Source organism: Chelon labrosus (assembly GCF_963514085.1).
Source record: "Chelon labrosus genome assembly, chromosome: 20".
Taxonomy (NCBI): domain Eukaryota; kingdom Metazoa; phylum Chordata; class Actinopteri; order Mugiliformes; family Mugilidae; genus Chelon; species Chelon labrosus.
The window spans coordinates 18,272,480-18,291,930 of NC_140353.1; the positions used below are offsets into that span (position 1 = coordinate 18,272,480).

Genomic DNA, 19,451 nt, shown 5'->3' on the forward strand with positions numbered 1-19,451 from the left:
GTGCCTTGCCTGCTGACTAGGCAGTAATAAATCCACCAAGACAGAGCATGGACACATCACCCAGTCAACATGCAGGATACGTGAGGAATCTACAGGGAGAAACTTTTTTTTTTTTTTTTTTAGGTGAATCGAGCCATTTGTTACAGTACTATGCGAACGGCAAAGGGAGGGGAAAATGTGCTTTGGCTGCTGATTAGCGAAGCAGGAAAAGGGGCAGGCTTAGAGGCATTTTAGTTAGCAGCATATTAAATGAGAAACGTGTTAGTTTAAATCTGTGACACTGATCAAACACAGCTGGAATAAAACATAAAATGGGATCATTAATGTGCAATGTCATAATATCACAGTATTTTAATTAAAGATTTTCATGAAATTAAATTAATGTCTTGCATATTCCTGCGACAGCCATTTATTGTCCATCATTATTTCTTAGTTTAGTGTCCTCAGTAGTGGTCCACCATTCACACACTGCCTTTATGGGTATAGAGGTTCTCATGGAACTGATGGAAGCCTCACTCATTGCCATTAGCCTTATTATTAGACTTAAACCATATATATGACTAGGTCAGGCCCTAATCATGGGGCAATCTACCATTGCATTGAGTTTCTAGACATTCAGCCTCTGCCAGCCAGCCACATGTAAACCAACTGGAGTGCACAAAATGAATGACGAGGTCAGATGACAAAATGGTCGTCCCAGGCAGCAAACTTCTTTTTACTTTGGTTCAGACTCGAAAACTCAATTTCGTAATGATTCATCTAAAAATCACGTTTCATACGTCCCTCACATGTTGTTTTGTTCCACCCCTGGATCACCCCAATCTCTGCAATGGAAGTGGAATGGAAGGGCGAAGTCCTAGAGCCACAGTGGAATGAATAATAAACATTCCTAAATTTGTGAGAACTGCAACAGAAAAACCCGCACATTACAGGCATCCGTCTCAGGTAATTGAGTCCCTGCCCAATGGTAAGGCATGTGAATTACTAGTTTGATGTCAAATCTTGGAGCAAATTCTTCTCAACAAACATGGGAGACTGTCTGACCTCCAGCTGTGACCTCAGAGTCATGGCGTTGATAGTTGTGTCTTTGTTTTGAAGGATTTTAATCCACGATTATAAATGATTGTCAGTGCCTTGTTTTCTAGAAGCCCTAAGCATTTGACAGCAATCCACTGTTTTATCTACCATTACAACACCTAGGATTCAGTGATACACAAACAGTTGCCTTAGTCATCTTCTAAGGTAAGAAAAAAGCTATGCTAAGATCAATCCAGTGTTGTGTTGTAAATCTTTGGCCAGCAATGGGGCATCATGTTATAACAATTTGGTGTACAGTGTTGCATTTAATGTTTCATTTATGTTGATGATCTGAGTTGCTAATTAAGTGAACGGGGCCAGGGGATTTGTCAAAGTTGACAACAAAGTCGCCTATATTCCTGCCCCCAGTTTTGGGAGCTTTGTCAGGATTTAGGTGGAAACCAAAACTGGCTGTATGTACTTTCCTTGCCCTAGATTTTTGCCCTTTCTGGACCATGACCTCCCATCAGACTCTTGAAAATAAACTTGCAATATGCTGAATCCACTAATTATCTTGGCAATGTGCTTAACATGAGCAGATATGAGGACAGCTGAACTAAGCGCCAGAGTCACTCACTGTACATCTGTGCTAGGACAGTATTGTTCAAGTTCCGGCAATGCTCAGTGAAGCTGATTTGTATGTCTGCATCTTGGATACTGAGAATATATACAACAAATGTTTTAGCCAACTATATGGATTATTAGTATAGTTGGTGTAGGAGGAATGTGACCAACTAATTTGATGTCTAATTTGTTGCACAGCATTTACATGCCTCTACAAGTCATGCCACTGATAGACTGTTCCAATCAGCTGCAGCTGAATTCGTCCCCTACTGGGCCCACTCGTTGTATGTGTGAAGCAGCTACCATTCTGTTAGCATTTAGCGCAAACTGTAATTTTTAGATCAACTGTCAGCAGATCAGCTTTTTAATTTCAACAGAAGGGTACAAAAGTACCGTGCATTCAGTAGCATGCCATGAAATCAATGCAATTAACATCGAGTGACTTCTAAAGACCGTCTAACGGACATGCTAGTTGTTTATCTGTTATGTTTTCCTTTTCATTTCTGAGTAGGTGCCAGTCTGGCTGCCAGACTGTTAATTGCAATTGCATGCAATCGACCTGGGATGAAACTCAGAGCATTACATTTCTCTGTAACTGATGGATAATACTTTATGCAACTAACTGCTTTCTTTTAGATGAGAAACCAACCAGTAAGACACAGCATGGTGGGCAAAGCCCTATTCATTGTAAAGGTTTCTTCCCTTTCAAATGTATCCATTTTGACAACTTAAACAAAAGGCGGAGAATACTTCACTATCAGACCGAGGAGCAGCTCTGACACCTCAGACTTTGGAGGGAAAATGTGTGTAAAAGAAGGAAACAAGGTCTGCCCTCTGCTTCATCACTGTCAGCTATACACGTGGCTTCTCTCCTCTTTTACACAAGGGGATTTAAATTCAGTAAACAAGAGAAGAACTATTTGGCATCCCAGTTCAGAACAAATGTTCAAACAAAGATTACTAGGACATGGTCTAACTTTCCAGACACAAAAACATCATAGTCTGCAGAGTCCACATCAACATTAAATGAGAACATGCAAGTCAACAACACCTTCCCATCAACAATATGGCAGAACTTGGATTTGAAAACACCTCAGAACATACTTACCAGTACCCTGGTTTTGAACACTACATTTTGTTGGAACATCATGGAACATACCAGTTTTCAGAAATCATACAACTAACTTCTTATAATTATATTACCCTGAATAACCGGTTGATTTTGGTTGCAAAAACGTTACCCTGTTCTGGTCTATCCAAATCCAGATCCCATCCATTTCCATGGTTCAATTTAACCTTCATAATGATTTCAAATGGTCACACAATTTACACATTGCCGCCATAAACGTCTGCCTAAGACGAACCAATGAAATACATTGTATACAGTAACTGCTGGACGTGAGAAGTTCACTGGGTCATGATTCGACCCAAACTAGCTGTGATACCACAAAATTATGCTTGTAGCTGTACAACTTTAAGTCAAACACAGAAACTTTCCCCTCTCAGCGGACGCATGTTCCTCATCATTCTGCACAGTGAAGCTGCAACATCTAAGTGAACAGGCAAAATACATTTTGAGTGGAAGGGGGCTCCAGGTGAGCTTAGGAAATAGAAACAAAGATAAAAAAAAAAAACTGGGGTTTGGAATAACATCCTGAATCTCACTGAAAATATTCTTGCCATACAGCTATATCGCGGTTTTCTAAAAAATATTAGAACCAACAAATCAGGCGTAGCATTCTGCTTTGGGTAAATAAAATCCAAATGAACTGGACACAAGTGTAATTTACTAATTAACAAGCAAAAGAAAATTTATGATTTGGGGTACACAATTGCAAAAACCCAGGGCTGCAGTTGCCACAACAGATTTTAATTGCACTGGATCAATGAAACAAATTCATAGAAAAAGATGATCTAATTTAGCAACACGTACAGTAGGTTCGACAGCGCACCCTTGAGATAATGTCAGAGTATCAGATGCTTATCCTCAGTTAACACCCACACTGATCCGATCTGTATTTGTGTACTCTAACAGACAGACATCAGCTGCGTTTCATAGAGTAAACTCTGAACAGTGATATTGATGTTGCTCTCTGCCTCCAGGGCTCAGTATTGACCAAACTTTGCTATTTCTGATTCAGCCTCAGATTATTAGGTTTAGTGGCACTAAGCTCCAAATCTCCTCAACACGTTCCTACAAAATATCACTCCCACTAAGCAATCATTACACTACTGATTGGACTAAACTTTTGACGGAAGTAGGATTGCAAGATTGTTGCTCCAATAAAACCTAGAAGTACAGAAACATTGCTTGGGCGTCTCCACACAGTGATGTGGAGAGTGCTAAAGATGAGAGCAGCTGCTAGTGATACGTTAGTAGACAATATGGATAGATAAATGGGCGAAAGATGTGGAAGTGGTTAGCTCAAGGTAATGGACAAAAACTAAGTAGTTTTCAAATGCATACATAACTAGTGAATATTGTTAACTAAAAGTAATGGATAAATAGTTAAAGTGAGCAGAAATAGTAGTAGTAGAGGACATTCAGAAATATTCAGAAAAATTTAAAACATGTTCTTATCACTGGCAGCTGCCTTGGGCTTGAAATTGGTTAATAGCCAATGCACTGGCCAAAAAAATAAGCTTAATATTTTTAGTTTATTGTTTAGAGTAAAGTTCATCTTTTTTTTTTCCTTACATATATAATTCTGCAGTTTGACATGCCCTAAAGTGTAAAAGACTTGTCTCCGACCACAGCATAAGGGAAAGGAAAGATCAGGAAAGCTGGTGAAGGTTAATCATTTACAATTAGAATGCAAGATTTGTAAAATTTGTTAAAAGGTTAGTTCATGGATATTTAGAGTATATGCACAAGTACTTAAACCCATGGTAGTTTAATTGTAAGTACTGGTATATATAATGCTGTTCTGCAGCAGCTGCTCTAAGCTCGTATCTAAATCTTTGAAGCATGTAGCTCATATGAACATCTGTGAACTTGTGGTAATGGCATAAATTCAAGAAGACCCTTGTACCATTCAATGTATGAACGCGATTTACATCATTATCTTTAACTGGACAATGTTGTGCATTATTTGATAGTAAATGTATTTGGAGATCTGCAGTTGTACAATACAGACATCACTTGTAGTTAATAAGCTATTTGGTCCACGTATGAACAAAATGTAGATGCTTGTATCAACAAATCATGGCTTACTGCTGAATACGTACTATTAGAACATTGTGCCTTTATACTAGGAAAGTTACCAAAGAATAAGATATGTTCAAACGTGCTAAAAATGCATTTGTGTTAATAGTCTTTTCATGTTACGAGATTAGTGTACAACTACACCTATAAACACAAAAAACACAAAGGTAATAAAATAAACCAAAGCAGAATCAACATCATTGAAATTATATGAATAAATGCAAAAATTATAACATAATAAAATGTTATACGTGCGAAGTAAAGGAGATTGACCCTTGTATATTAGCAAGCTATATGGGATTTGTAGGTCATGAGTGACAAATGCTTAACGATGTCAACGCTTCACCTCTTCGTCCTATAGATTGGCCTAGATGGATGGCGCTAAATGAAAAAGCTTCTGGAGAAAAAAAAAAAAACACTTGTGAAATTACAGTTCACGTGAAAATCAATAAGAAAATGACAGGCATAATAACCGAAAGCATTTACAAGTTCGACCGGCGTTCTCACAGTTCGCACCTTCGGAGCCGCAGCCACAAGCTGAGGTGACCTTTTAAGCCGTTTATGCCTGTGCATAGATATTGGCATTAACATCCTCCTGCTTAAATCAAAAGTGCTTGCTAAGCCAACAACTGTGTTTAGTGAACTGTGCACCTCAGAGGTGAATTATATCATGCTGGATTACCCTTACCTTAATTTATCTGTGCCAGCTTTGTATCTGGAGACTCTGGCCATCAACAAGGGCAGGCAGACGGCATCCAGCCAGCGTTTCTCATACTTTGGTTCATTAGCTGAGGGCGAGGGGGGTGATGGAGCCTGCGTGGAATACATGAACAACGCAATGAGTTTCCTCTGCCATGTCTTTCTGATTACTGAGGATGCGACCTGGAGGCTGCACTTGCACCATTGACACACACACAGATATTCATTCTTAAACTGTGTTTATACTGTACATAAGAATCAAAATAATGTACTATAGTACTAGTACTAGTAGTACTCTATAACTGAGGCAGGTAGAATTGTAGAAAGTGGCTACATTTACATGGTCACTAGTATTCCATGTATAATCTGAATTATAGCTCAATCAGATTAAAAATATTTCATGTAACCAATTGGACAATATTTTTAAATCAGATTTACTGCAGCAGCTTAAACCTTTTATCATCTGTTCAGCACGAAAGCATTTGAGCCCAATAGCCGTGTAATAAAATACCTTAGAAATAGAGAATAAATTCATTCTTTCTGAGCATGTTCACCTCACTTGGGGTGAACCTCTGCGACGGTTTCGGGAAACATAATGGTAAGTTATTCAAACAAGTGTGCGAAAAAAAACAGAATTGATCCGGGCAACAATGTGGGTCCATCCTCTTTAACATTTCCAGCAGATTTGACGCTCCATGGTGGGCTAAACCACTTTGCATATTCTGATTAATGTTTTAAGGCATGTAAACCTGGACTCTCTAGAAGACTGTAACCTGCGTCCGTAGACTCCACAGCCACACGGTTTTAGCCGAGTTATCTAACTGAACTGATGTGAGAGAAACCTGATATATCTTCTATCACAGACCAAACTGGGATGCATTTAAACCCTGGAGTGAAAGGAAGAGTACAGTTTGCTCCCAAAACGTGTTCTGTTCACCATGGTGAACAGTTAATAGTATTATTGTAGTATCTCTTCTGGCGGAGCAAACAGGCTTGAGAGCCCCGACAGACGTTATAGATTAACCGACTTTTGTGGTCTAGAGGACAGAACTACATGATTCTCTCTGGAAAAAGAAAAACAACGTCTGTTGCAAGAAATGCTATGAAACAGAACAAGAACCAATCCATTTTATGTAAACTGAAGTACATCTTATTTACTATCACCAAAAAAAGTGGATACAGCATTGAATCATACTGAAAGTGGAAGCCCACTGAGGAAACACAACCTGATTTGCCCATAATTTATTAATCGAGCACACACTTTTTTTTTCTTTTTTTTTTCACTTCAGTGATGGAACCGAGCTGTGGCTTAAGTGTGGTGGTAATTTGGTGCATTATTTCCATTTAGTGCTGAAGCAGTTCAATGATTAACCAGTTTGACAGAAAGACTTATTGCAGTATTAGCTATGCACTCAACACATTTTGGCTTGGCTGCTACAAGGGAAGGGAGTGTTTCAGTGTTTCCTATATGTACAGTTTTCAACCCTGCAATCTACAGACACAAAACGGTTTGTGTAGGTGCCAGTCCAAGCCCCTTAAGTGAAATATTGGAATTTAATTTCTAGTTTTATTGCCCGAGTAGAAGTACCATTTATGTTGTTTACTATATTTAATTACTTTTATTTCACCTTCTTCAAGGCATCACGTTTATGACACACACACACTATATATAAACATATGGGGTCAATATCCTTATAATCTCCCTTGGTAGTTTCAGCTTCAAAAGGGTTTTTAACCTGCTGATTGTTTGCTTGTTCTGCTTGAAACCAGTGGATGAGTTAACCAAGCTGACAGAATTAAAATGAAAATCATCACCATTTGCCGTTTCAAAAAAACTTCTCGCACTGGCAGTGCACAAAACCGCATTCTGTTGAGCCACCAAAACTGTTCCTCTATAAGACATCATCATATCCACAGCAATCCTGTAAGCCGTGATTCAGAACCACCACATGTTGCCGTTTCATGGTGTGTCAGTCCTCAGAAAACTGTCAGTAGGTATTGTTACATCAAATCAAATAAAATTTTATTTATATGGCACCTTTCATACTTTAAAAGCAATACAAAGTGCCTCACAGAGGCTAAAAACAGCAAACAGAGGCTAAAAACAGCAATGTGACAGCAACACGATCTGTCACACACAGTATACACCTTTTCTTAAAAGCCCCAGAGGTTGCAACACCACTAAGCGCGTGGCACCACTAACCAAATAAAACTATGAAGACCAAGGAGCTCTCCACACAAGTCAGGGACAAAGTTGTTGAGAAATACAAGTCAGGCAGGGTTGGGTTATAAAAAAAATAAAAATATTCAAATCTTTGATGATCCCCCGAGGCACCATCAAATCAATGACCACAATAAGCCATAAACTCCACAGAGCTGGGCTTAATGGACAAGTGGCCAGAAAAACAACATTACTTAAAGATAAAAATAGGAAAGAACATTTTGTGTTTGCCAAAAGGCACGTTGGAGACTGCCCAAATGTATGGAGGAAGGTGCTGTGTTCAGAAGAAACTAAAATGTAACTTTTTGGCCACCAAGGAAAATGTTATGTCTGGCACAATCCCAACACATCTTATTACATGAAAGTACACCACCCTGCTCCATGCTGTGGGGATGTTTTTCAGTTTCAGGGACTGGGGAACTGGTCAGAATTGAGGAAAAGATATATTCTTTAGCAAAACCTGTTTCAGTCCGCCAGTGATTTGAGACTGGGATGGATGTTCACGTTCCAGCAGGACAATGACCTCAAGCATACTGCTAAAGCAACACTGGATTTAACGACACTGGTTTAAGGGGAAACCGTTAAATGTGTGGGCTAGTCAAAGCAAAGGCGGTTCAATTGAAAATCTGTGGTCAGACAAGTCCGCTAGTGACTTGCTGTTCACTAGCGGAACCTAACTTGAAGGAGCTGGACCACGCATTGCCTTGAGGAATGGGCAAAAGATCGCAATGGCTACATGTGGCAAGATCATAGAGACTCATCCAAAGTGACTTGTAGGTATAACTGCCACAAATGGTGGCTCTACAAAGTACTGACTGTAGGGGGTGAATAGTTATGCACATTGAGTTTTCTGTTATTTTGTCCTATTTGTCCTCTATGTTTAAAACTGTAGGCATGTTCTGTAAATGAAAGGATGCAAACCCTCAAACAATCCACTGATGTTTTCCAAAATGCCAAGGGTGGTGAATACTTCTGCAAGGCACTATAAATGCAGTGTCCAAATTTGCCTAAGCATATCATACCAAGGGGCAAAACTAAGTCCAGTTCAACTGGATACGACTTGACTAAACAAGGCACAAAAAAAGCCTCCAGATCTCCATTAATGTATAGAACTGGAAACTGAATACCTCAATAGATTAAGACTGTTGAAATGTTGAGCCGTTGCAACTGTGATGTGATGGGCACTGACAGCCTGTCTTTTTATAGACAAAGCCATTACTCAAAAAAAAAAAAAAAAAAAAAAAAACACCAAAAAAGCAACGAACTACGAGACTAAGAGAGCAGTTAAAGCCCAAATTCATTTCGGCTCGGAGCTGACAGGACAATCAAACAATCCACCAAGCCACAGGTCTGGCAATATCTACTCTTTGATATCAAAAAAGGATATCAAGAGGATAGTATATATTTATTAACTGTCAACAGAGAAACAGCTAGTCTTCCAGGAAAAACAATACGTCTGTTTGAATACACACATATCCAAAGATATCCTTACTACAGAGAAAGTTAAGTATATTCGAAATAAGATCTAGCCATTTCATTTCAACATTACAGATAATGAATAATAGATAATATGTAGTTTATTTCCCACTGGCCACCCAAATTGGATCAAATCAACAGAAAATGTCCCATTGATGTTAATAACAAAACTAGTGAGTTCAAATATAATTGCTGAAAACAGTGTGCCTTCAGTATATTTGACTGCAGCAAACGCACAGGTGCATTCAGACTTTTGAGAGGTAGTAATGAGCCATGGAAAAATAACTGCTTAATAAAGATGCCCAGTTTAGAGCAATAACAAAGACGTTAATGTGGCATGGAAACGGCTTTTGTTTGTGGAAACTGCGGGTTATGTGTACATGCTGGTGGTGGCATTACTGTATAGATAGCAGCATGAGAGACTTCAGATTAGCACATAATGCTCTTCAGAGCAATTCAATATCACCATAATGGTCAATTCTTCCTTTTCTATATTGGAACCTGCTAAAAAGGGGTATGGCTGGGAAACGTGTGCAATAGCTCGGCCTCTAGGTGCGACGTCTCAGTTTGTACAACATCAAAAGTTTGAGCTCTTTATATAACCCATATGAAATTATGGCTGTATACTATTCTTTAAACAGAAATATGTGTTGATGTAATGTGTTAAATGAATAGTACTTTAATATCGTTGCAAAATCTTGACTTCTTTGTCATATATATTCAAGTTTAATTCCTTAATTTTGTCTGCACCCTGAAATTCTATTACACTGTCTCATCTCATGGGTTTGAATTAGGAGGAAAAGAGGTCTGCAGTGTGGTTTTGGAAAGTGGACTGCAGCATCTATTAACCAGTCAAGCATTAAACTGGAATTCAGTTGCTTAAATTGGTGCCAGGTGCTGGCAGCAATAGCTGTTTGTAAGTTAAATCTTAGCAAACGCTTGTTTTAAATCTAACCCAAGTGGAGGTTTTATGCATGTCTAAATTACCACCAGATGAAAGTTACTAATAAATATTTACACTTTCTAACTGCTAGGTGTAACCGCTAGGTCTGTTTAGCCAAATGGCAGAGCCACAGATGGCAGTTGTATGGCACTTATAAATATGCAGTTATGACTCCCTCCCCATTCATTTAGTCACAGGCCTGGGCTTGTTAACTCCAAGTAAGGGCCCAACGACATACATGGATCCTGGTAAATACCTTACCAGCGAATAGGAGTAGCTGATGCAACCTAATCCTGACATCAACTTCAAATGTAGTAAAGCAAAGAATACACACATAATATAATGGGCTTGATGAAACAAATGGAGTAATGAGACTGTGAGAAAGAGCCCGTCCCTTCAAAGGCTACTAAGGCGACTAGCATTTCTGCTGAAGACCAATTCACGACATATTGTCACCGTTATGGACAGGCCAAAGAAAAGTGCCCTCTAGGAATATGGATTTCAGTGTCTGAAGCTGCCAACAGTTTGGTGTACCTTGGCCTATAGCTCACAAAGAAGGCTGATTAAATACTGCAGACGATGTGTGTCTCAAAAAGGATTAAGAACTATTCTCAAATTCTTGATTGTCTGGCTCTGAGAAATTATGCAAACAACAGATCCATGCCTGGCTTGACCAAGCAACATTCAGACTTTCACACATTCTGATGGAATTGTAAAAAGCAACTTTCTAGCTCTCATCACAATTTGGGAGGAGTCACTGTGTGCCAAGTGCAAATTTATGTTATGTATGTATTTTGAAAACAGAATGTAGCACACATAGAACAAAAGTTGTCCTAGTAGAGATCCATGTGGAACACCGTGTTAAAGAGTATACAGTATTACTGCACACAACACTATGTTCTCAAGACGCTCCAGGATGGCGTCACGGTTCCATGGCGCAAAACCGCTGCCCTGATCAGTGCAAGTTTGAAACGCTGTTTGGATTTGAATTTCGAGTCTCTCTACTGAGTGTAAGCATCTTCTTGAGAAGTTTGAGTTTAAGACGGGGATTTGTTCGGTTTGCAAGTGTGTTGCAAAAGCCACACTTTTCTGTGTTGAGTTGAATCTGAGGGCTGATGTTAGGCCTTTTAAGTAGATGTAGTAACTGACGATTTTCACAACTGTTGTTTTGGGGCTGCCTGACACATCGAGGATAGTTTTCTAAAATCGTTGACAATTTTAGAAAAGTACTATTCAATAATTGCAGACCAAGAGATAAAAAAAAAAAAAAAAAGTTTTCTGAGACGGTGAACATACGGTAAACCACCACCATATGTTCCTCCTTCAACTACTATCCAAGTATCCAAGACTGAATTGTGGCATTGTAGCCAAAAACACCAGACTGTGACATTTTCAAAATGCCCCTTAAACTGTTCAAAATTCCAAGACTTAATAAAGTTCCCCCCGAGATTGACGCACTGCATCAAAATGCATTCAATCTAAAGGTCCTGCAGCACAATATGTTAACAAAAGCCTTGATGGCAGAAAGTGCACCACATTTAAATGCAAATCACACCTCACTTAATGAAGAACAGATGCATTACACATTATCTAATGAGTTACAAGCTTAGGGATCAGATGAGTGAAGCTGAGTGAACATCAAACAGTGAATCATTCCTGGAGCTAAAGATTATCCGTCAGCACAACATCCCAAAACTCCTCAAAACAATCTGACGTAGCTTCTTTATCATCACACAGACAGTACAGGAAAGTGTGTGGTTATAACACAGGAACCAAATCATCTGCCTTGCTCCGGGTTCACAACGGCTGAACATATTACCGGAGCATTAAAATAGCCTCCGGGTGGACTGTAGTGGAGAGTGAACAGGAGGGGAAAAAGTGCCTACCTTTGCAAAGAAGTGAGCTCTACATCAGTGCTGAACTACAACATGTCGCATGCAGACCCCTGTCAACTCCTCACTGGTAATTACTACATTTCTAAAGAAATTATCATCCTTTGCTCCAATTATGTCAACCCAGAACAAAATGTTTTAGTTAACTCTCAAGTGGAGCTCTACAGGGAGTAGGTGAGGTGGCAGGAAATGGAAAACTATCAGGCTGTCAGAGTGGATTACACTGACAAAGTACCTTCCTGTACTGCAGAGCCGGAAAGCAGGAGGTAAAGCCACAGAGCTCTTCTTGACATTAGTCAGCCACTCCTTCATGGATACTGATGTTTTCAGAGGTGACATGGACCAAGAATAATTATTTGAAAGCAGGCAAGTGAATCACAGAGGTTAATAGTCCAGGGGGGACCCCGTTCGTCATTTCAAAGTCAAGAGAACCTACTGAAGACGAAGCTCTGTGAATTCCAATTCCCTACACAAGAGAGACGTTTCTAAATTACGAGCGCTACGGCAGTTCATTGGCATAGCTTTCCTTTCAGCCAGATTCTAATGTCAGCACGCAAATATTCATCCAACAGCTCATGTAATGAAATGCAGAGGACAAATCAGTAAACATATTTAGAGGAACTTTGACGTTTGCACCGAATTTCATGGTATTGCACTAAAAAAAAAAAAAAATAGAAATGTCATCTGAATGGTGGCTCGAGAGGGAAAGCCATACATTGTTTGGATATATCACAACAATGAATGTCAGGTCCAGATTTTATTAAAAGCATATTTTTCACTGGATATGAGAAGACTTTGACCGCCCAGTGGTACTACATCAAAAAGTCATCAGGAGTCCTCTCTGTACTGAATGTCACGCCAATCAATCCTGCAGCCAAGAAATTTGGCAAAAAACTAGAAATGTCGACCTCGTGGAGGTGCTACAGGGTCAAAAGATCTCCAACATTAGTGAGATTTATCCCCTGGGGACCATAAATGGAAATAAAATCAGTCAGTTTGATCGAGATGTTTTTGGACTCGGTAACGCCAAACCAACACTGGAATGACAAAAATGTGGCACTGGGAATTATTATCTACATTTTGACTGAGCTTTGTTTTAACAGTGCTGGGTGAAAACTAAAGGTCTGACAAGACACTGAAAAAGGTTGGACAAATGTATGTTGTCATGGTATTGAGATCCTCTTTGGTTTTCCTCGTTTCCCGTTTTATTTTGAAATGGTCCCTTACCCTTTGCCGTTCGGTTAGTTGTACTGCCTGTCCCGGTCTTTTCCAGCCACGTGTCAGCCAGAGGGTATACATCGATCAAGCGCAACATTATGACCACCTTCCTAATATTGTGTAGGTCTCCCTTGTTCCTCCAAAACAGTTGTGACTCATCAGAGAATGGGCATGGGCCTTCTGAGGGTGTCCTGTGGTGTTTGGCAACAGAATGTTGTTAGTGGGGGCCTTTGGGTCCTATGGGTTGAGGGGAGGGGCCTCTGTGGATCATCCCACAGATACTAGATCAGTTTGGGATCTAGTGAATTTGGAGGCCAGGTCAACACCTTGTGCTGTTCTCCATGTTTTTTTTGAGTCGTTCCTAAAGCGTTTTTGTGTGTGTGTCTGTGTCAGACTGCATCCTGCTGGGGATGGCTGCTGTTATCAAGGAGTGTCATTGCTATGGGGTGGGGGTGCCTGGTCAGGTTTAGGTGTGTGGTACATGTGTGAGTAACATCCACATGAATGCCAGGTCCAAAAGTTTCCCAGCAGAACATTGGATTGTCACAAGATGGTCAATGCTATTCTCTGGTCAGTGGTCATAATGTTATGCCTGATCAGTGTATATAGTCATGTCTTTCCTTTGGTTTCTTGTCAGTCCATCTGTACACTTACAAAGGTCTTTCTATCCGGCTTTCCCAGATGCACCTGCTGTGCTTACCTGCAGTTCCTCATGTTTTTCTTGCTCCTCGTGTTCTCAACCCCTTTTGGGTTTCTCTTCTGGTTTTGTATCGTCTCGGCACTTCTGTTGGATTACGTTATTGCCTGGACTTTGATTGCTTGAATAACCCTACTTTATCGCTGCAGCACTCACAGAGTAAGTGTCGTTAAAGTTTCCTGTTCCTGCATTTGGGTCTAACCTCCTTGCAACACAAACGACACAATGTGTTGTACAACCCTAATCCACTGCGTAACTAATAAATGCAATTAGCAAAATTATTTAGATTTAGTTTGCAGGTCAGGTCTGGCTGTTATCTCATTATGGGTAATTACTGGTGGACGCATATGAGAATGAACAAATCAGCACAGGCACTATTACGTGTGGTGAAAGAAATGCTGGTGCAGTCATGCAGCACAGCATTCTTTTCTGTGATGAGGTGTGGCAACTTGCTTTTTTTGTTGTACCTCAACTTGCCTCCACCATTTTTCCAGAACAAGTTTCGACATCCTCCCGTGAACTCGGCTGGCCTGGCAGCATACAGCCGTTTAATGTACAAGTACAGAGAGCGATATGAACCTCAAAAAAAAAAAGCAATGTCTTCTCGGCGGAGAAAATAGGAGCATCATGCACCTCACCCCGCCTGCCCCACCGTGCCCCTTGTGGCTGCTCTGCATTTGGGTTTAGCGGGTCTGCTGTCAGTGGAGAAACTGGAGTCTCTTACTCTCTCCACCATCTCTCCCTACACGGAGCATTAATGAAAAATAGTGAGCCTAGAAAGAGGTCTTTCCTCAGGTCTGAGTCATTAAAAGCATTTCTTGCTTATACTTTGGGTGTTCATGTTGTAACGTATCTGGACGTCAGAAACAATAAAGAAAGGACATCGCTCCTGCCTTCATACAAGTTCCAACGTGTTTTGTTCCCTCCTTTGGTGGTTGTCATCGAGCATCAAGGTCACAACTAAGGAAAAAAAAACAATATCCTCAACCACGGCACAGAAAAACTCTTCAGCTTCAGGCACTAAGTTCTTAAAAACTTTTACCCCGTTAGCTTCCGAGCTCTTGAACAATGAGGTCATTGTTTTTAATATGCATGGTTGCCCCGGCATGCTATGATACAGAATGCCTTTCCCACTCCTTGATGGCAGGATGCAGCTCGACACAGACACACACACAAAAATGGTTTAGGAACAACTCAAAAAAACATGAAGAACAGCACAACGTTTTGACCTGGCCTTCAAATTCACTCCGCTGTACTTACAGAGCAGTTGTGAATGCCGTATTTATTCTGAAGTGTGTTATCTAATTCAACCATGTAATTAATCACAGGATCCCGAACAGACTTGTAGGTTGCCCCTTCAAGTTACTACCAAAGTGGCCACTCCTGCACACAGTGTCAACGCAATGTTTAAAGGCTCAGCTAGAGGTTAATGCCTTTGTGAGGATATTTTAATACTTTTTCTTTTCAGATCCATCACATTTCTTTCATCATGGTCACACTTGACATAAATCACAACAAAACCAGAGACAAGGTGCTGATTTAAACATGCCAGAATGAAATTTCCATTTCAGCACCATGGACAGCGCCACTCGGCCAGGAGTGCAGTAAAAAAAATGTGCCCTCGTATCACTAATGTCAGAGCTAAGCATCCTGCTCAGAATATATATTTTTTTTTTTAGTTTTTTTTTCATGTGGCTAATTTGACTAGGAGTTGGTTTTGAGCCTAGACACACAATCAGTGTTTGGTGACATTCTGACCAGCTGAGTGTTGATCAGCACAGATCACTGATGTGTCATATTTGTAACATTTACTTGTGAGATAACTCAAGCATATTTGTGCAAAGAATTTACATTGGCACCTAATTAATCTTTGCTTTACAACAAAGACCGCACAAAAGCTGCGAGGTTCATCCGAGGTCAGTTACCATGCAAACTGTCGGCCAACTACAGGCTTAACGAACTCCTGAATACCATGAAGTGTCAGTTTTGTTTTTCTCTTTCAGGAAAATAAATAAATAAATAAAAATAAAGTTACGGGTTGGCCTACTTTCCTTCAAACCTCTATCTTCAGGCTTCCTATCATACTCTTGAACGTGAACTGATGCCTTACACTGGACTGCAGACAAACTCAGCACAACAAGCAATTACTCTTACAACAAAAACAACCCCTCACATAATAGCCCTTACTTGTGAGAAGAGAAAAAACTCTCCGGAGCCCCAGCTTTTGCAGCTTTGTGTTTTTCTGCTCTAAAATGTTGTTTCAGGAGTGAGGACACCGGCTGGCTAATTGCATTCGTCAGGCGCACTGTTTTCAACCAGGGAATTGAATGTAAAGATCGCTGCCGGAGCCGGCTGACCCGTCGTGTCACACGGAGTCATACCGAGCTTTTGCATAGGTAAGCATGTGTCAGGATCTACCGTTTACCTCAGACAAACCATGTGCACACGGTGGGAACTGAGAGAACTGCAGATCGTGCGAGGACCCAGCGTACGGGGATGTTTTGCCTTCTCCGGCGCCCGCTTGGGTTTTAAATGGAAACACTTTAAATCTGGATTATCTGTGAAAGGTTAAAATGGCCACCTGCTGTCCTTCATGCTTTCTCTGAATAATTCATGTGAAATGGCGAGCCAGACAAGCAGTCTTTAAGGCCACTCTTTTCATTATACATTACCGTATTAATATGCAATTTATTGAAGCATTAACATTAAAAGTGAGAGATACTGGCTTCGGGGAAAAATTAAACATTTATATTATGTTTTGTCAGAGTAGCTCTACAACTGAACTACTGCAGCTAACTACCATACATTCATTTGGTCATTAAATGTTTATTTGAACAGTTCTTTCATGGGCTCGTCAATACAGTGCATTTACCATATGTTTTTAGAGCGAACAGTGAGCTGGCTGTATCACCATTGAAATACCCCCATGAAATCAGCTGCTTCTACAGTGAAGCTACTCCCACCTATAATCCCAGCAGTATACACTGTAATCACAGACATCAGCACTCCAAGATCAAGCAAGCTCAAGGAGCCAGTGGCAGCTTTGTGGGGACGACACGGAACTAAATGAATGATTCTGACTGTTCGTTCTTCCCTTTTGACCCTTTCCACCCTGCAAAACCACAGCCGCTGATTGAACTGCTGCAGTGTTTTTACACATGAGATCAAACGGGCACTTGTGTTGCTGCGAGCAGAGGTCGGACCCAGATTGTGTGGCTGTAGATACGAAATCAATATGAAAAACCTTAAACGTTTTGGTCCATTTTGCTGCTGAGCTATTGAAAAAAAGGGCCAGTTTATGCTTGACATCTGAGAAAATTGTGTATAAAGCTGTAGCCTAAGAGCCATCTAAAAGTAAATGAAGGATGAATTAATTTAAAAGAAACATGTCCTTCTTTAGGGGGCCTCCACGTCTATATTTTGTTCTGATTCAGGGAGTTGTTCATACAATGTTGTATTTAACCTTGGCTCAGTTCATGTTTACAGTCGAGATAAAGTTCTGAAACCATCAACACAATGTCCTTGTAAATAATGTTGTGATTGGTCATAATTTTGCTGGAAAACTTATTTCCAGAAATCAGGAAATAATCTAATCGAAAGTGGAGCAGGAGCAGAGGCATTTACTGCAGTTCTGTGGTTCATGTAGTAGTCTTCTGTACTTGAACAACATGTTCAGTTTGAGCGAGAGAACATTAACATATAGACTATATGATGAGAAGGTGCACTGCTGCTGCCACACACCTGTCGGGTGGGCACTCTTCCAAAGATGCATCAAGTAAACTACTTGGTTACATAGAGAGTCGTACCAGTTTGTGGGCAACATGTGTTATGCGCTGCGAACCAACCGCTCCGCTGAGTGCATGAAACCCGGCTGAGACCACCCTCTCTACCAAGGCTCAGCTCGGTTCATTTGTTCCAGGACAGAGTGCGATTGCTGTTGTCACAGCAGCACAAACAAACCGACCTGAGGGATAAATGCTTCCAGTTTTGGAACAATGAAAGAGGTGTGAAAGCACCCATAAAAGGAAAACAACTCATTTTCAACACTAGCCTGTATTGCTTATAAGTCAGAAGAGTTAATGAACATTTTCCGGTGTTCTCTGCATGTCTGCAACACAGAAGTGTCACAGTTTGACCTATTCTGACATCAGTGAAGGGAAGAAGAACAAAAGGAAAAATTTGTCTGAGATAACATTCCCCCCCCTCCGCCAGGCCCCCTTTTGGTTCCAGAATAGTCTGCCATCAGGGCTGGGACCAACATTGCGGAGAGCTCAAAACCGTCCTAGCACACACACACACATATATATATATATATATATATATATATATATATGCGTAGAGGACATTAAGGATTACTTCAGATTTAATAACATGTCAAAGTCACAGTGGATTTGTATCAGAGTACCACAAAGAGAGGCAGAAGATCGGACAGCAGCTGATAGCACCGCTGCTGCCTGGCTAATGGTCAGTCCTGCTGAGCAAGCTATGATAAATACGGAGAGTTTCCACAGCCAGAGATCAGAGTTGATTTTCTCCTACTGTCCTCCAGTCCAAATGAAATTTATTCACTAATACAGTGAGATTAGCTGTAAGTGGATGGTTTCTATGATTTTGGAGCAGACACTGAAGCACAGACTAGATGTTTTCTTAGTGAAAAAGTATTACTTTACTTTTTGCTCAACAGTAAAACTACTTATTTGTTACATGATTTCTTGAAAAGGTGATGTCTCAACTACAAATCAGATATACAGATGATAAAGCAAGCAGGCTAGAATCTAAAGGCATAAGACGTAAACTGCTCCATGTTATTAAATGGAACAAGAGTTAAAGTTGACAACAAATTTAACTAACTTTACCAAAATATGGTTTTATGTTATATTTAATACTTTTACTATTTTTTTGTTTTGACAGCTTAGCTAACTTAGCTAGTATTAATGTTGTTGCTAGCTACCAATCTATGGGGCTAAAGTACTTGCTTTATAGTTAGCTAACTAGCCTAGCAACTTACTAATTTTGACAATTTAAAGGTTAAAACGTGAATTACTCCGTCAGTGCAAGACACCTGAACTCATTAACACAGTAAACTATCTTCACATACTGAGTGGTATATAAAGATGAAATACAATATGAAAACCAGTTTAAACAATGGGGAGGCTATGGCTACCATCAACAGCTAATCTAGCCATAGTGACAGATTAGTTTTGACTAAACTAGCAGCCAAACAAGCAATAATGGTAAAGAAGCAGGAAAGATTGTCACATTGCTATAAAATAGTAATAAATTAAGTCCCAACACATGACCAATGGATATAATATAAGCGCTAGTACAGCACAGCTACTGAGACTTGATGCTAAAGCTCACCCTGGTGGTCATTGCTGTAGTGCAACAAACATTTTGCCATTTCAACAGAAACCTTTCTACAAGAGACCATTTTTTCACAGTGCACGTCCAGCTTCAAA

At 40.2% G+C, this 19,451-nt stretch overlaps 1 protein-coding gene across 1 annotated transcript in view; it reads right to left on the reverse strand.

Annotated features, from left to right (window-relative positions):
• sntg2 (syntrophin, gamma 2) overlaps positions 1–19,451 on the reverse strand; it is a 70,508-nt gene that overhangs the window by 41,421 nt on the left and 9,636 nt on the right. The window contains exon 8 of the mRNA XM_084569851.1: positions 5,535–5,659. Coding sequence (XP_084425977.1) covers positions 5,535–5,659 — 125 coding nt within the window. The remainder of the gene's footprint in view (positions 1–5,534; positions 5,660–19,451) is intronic.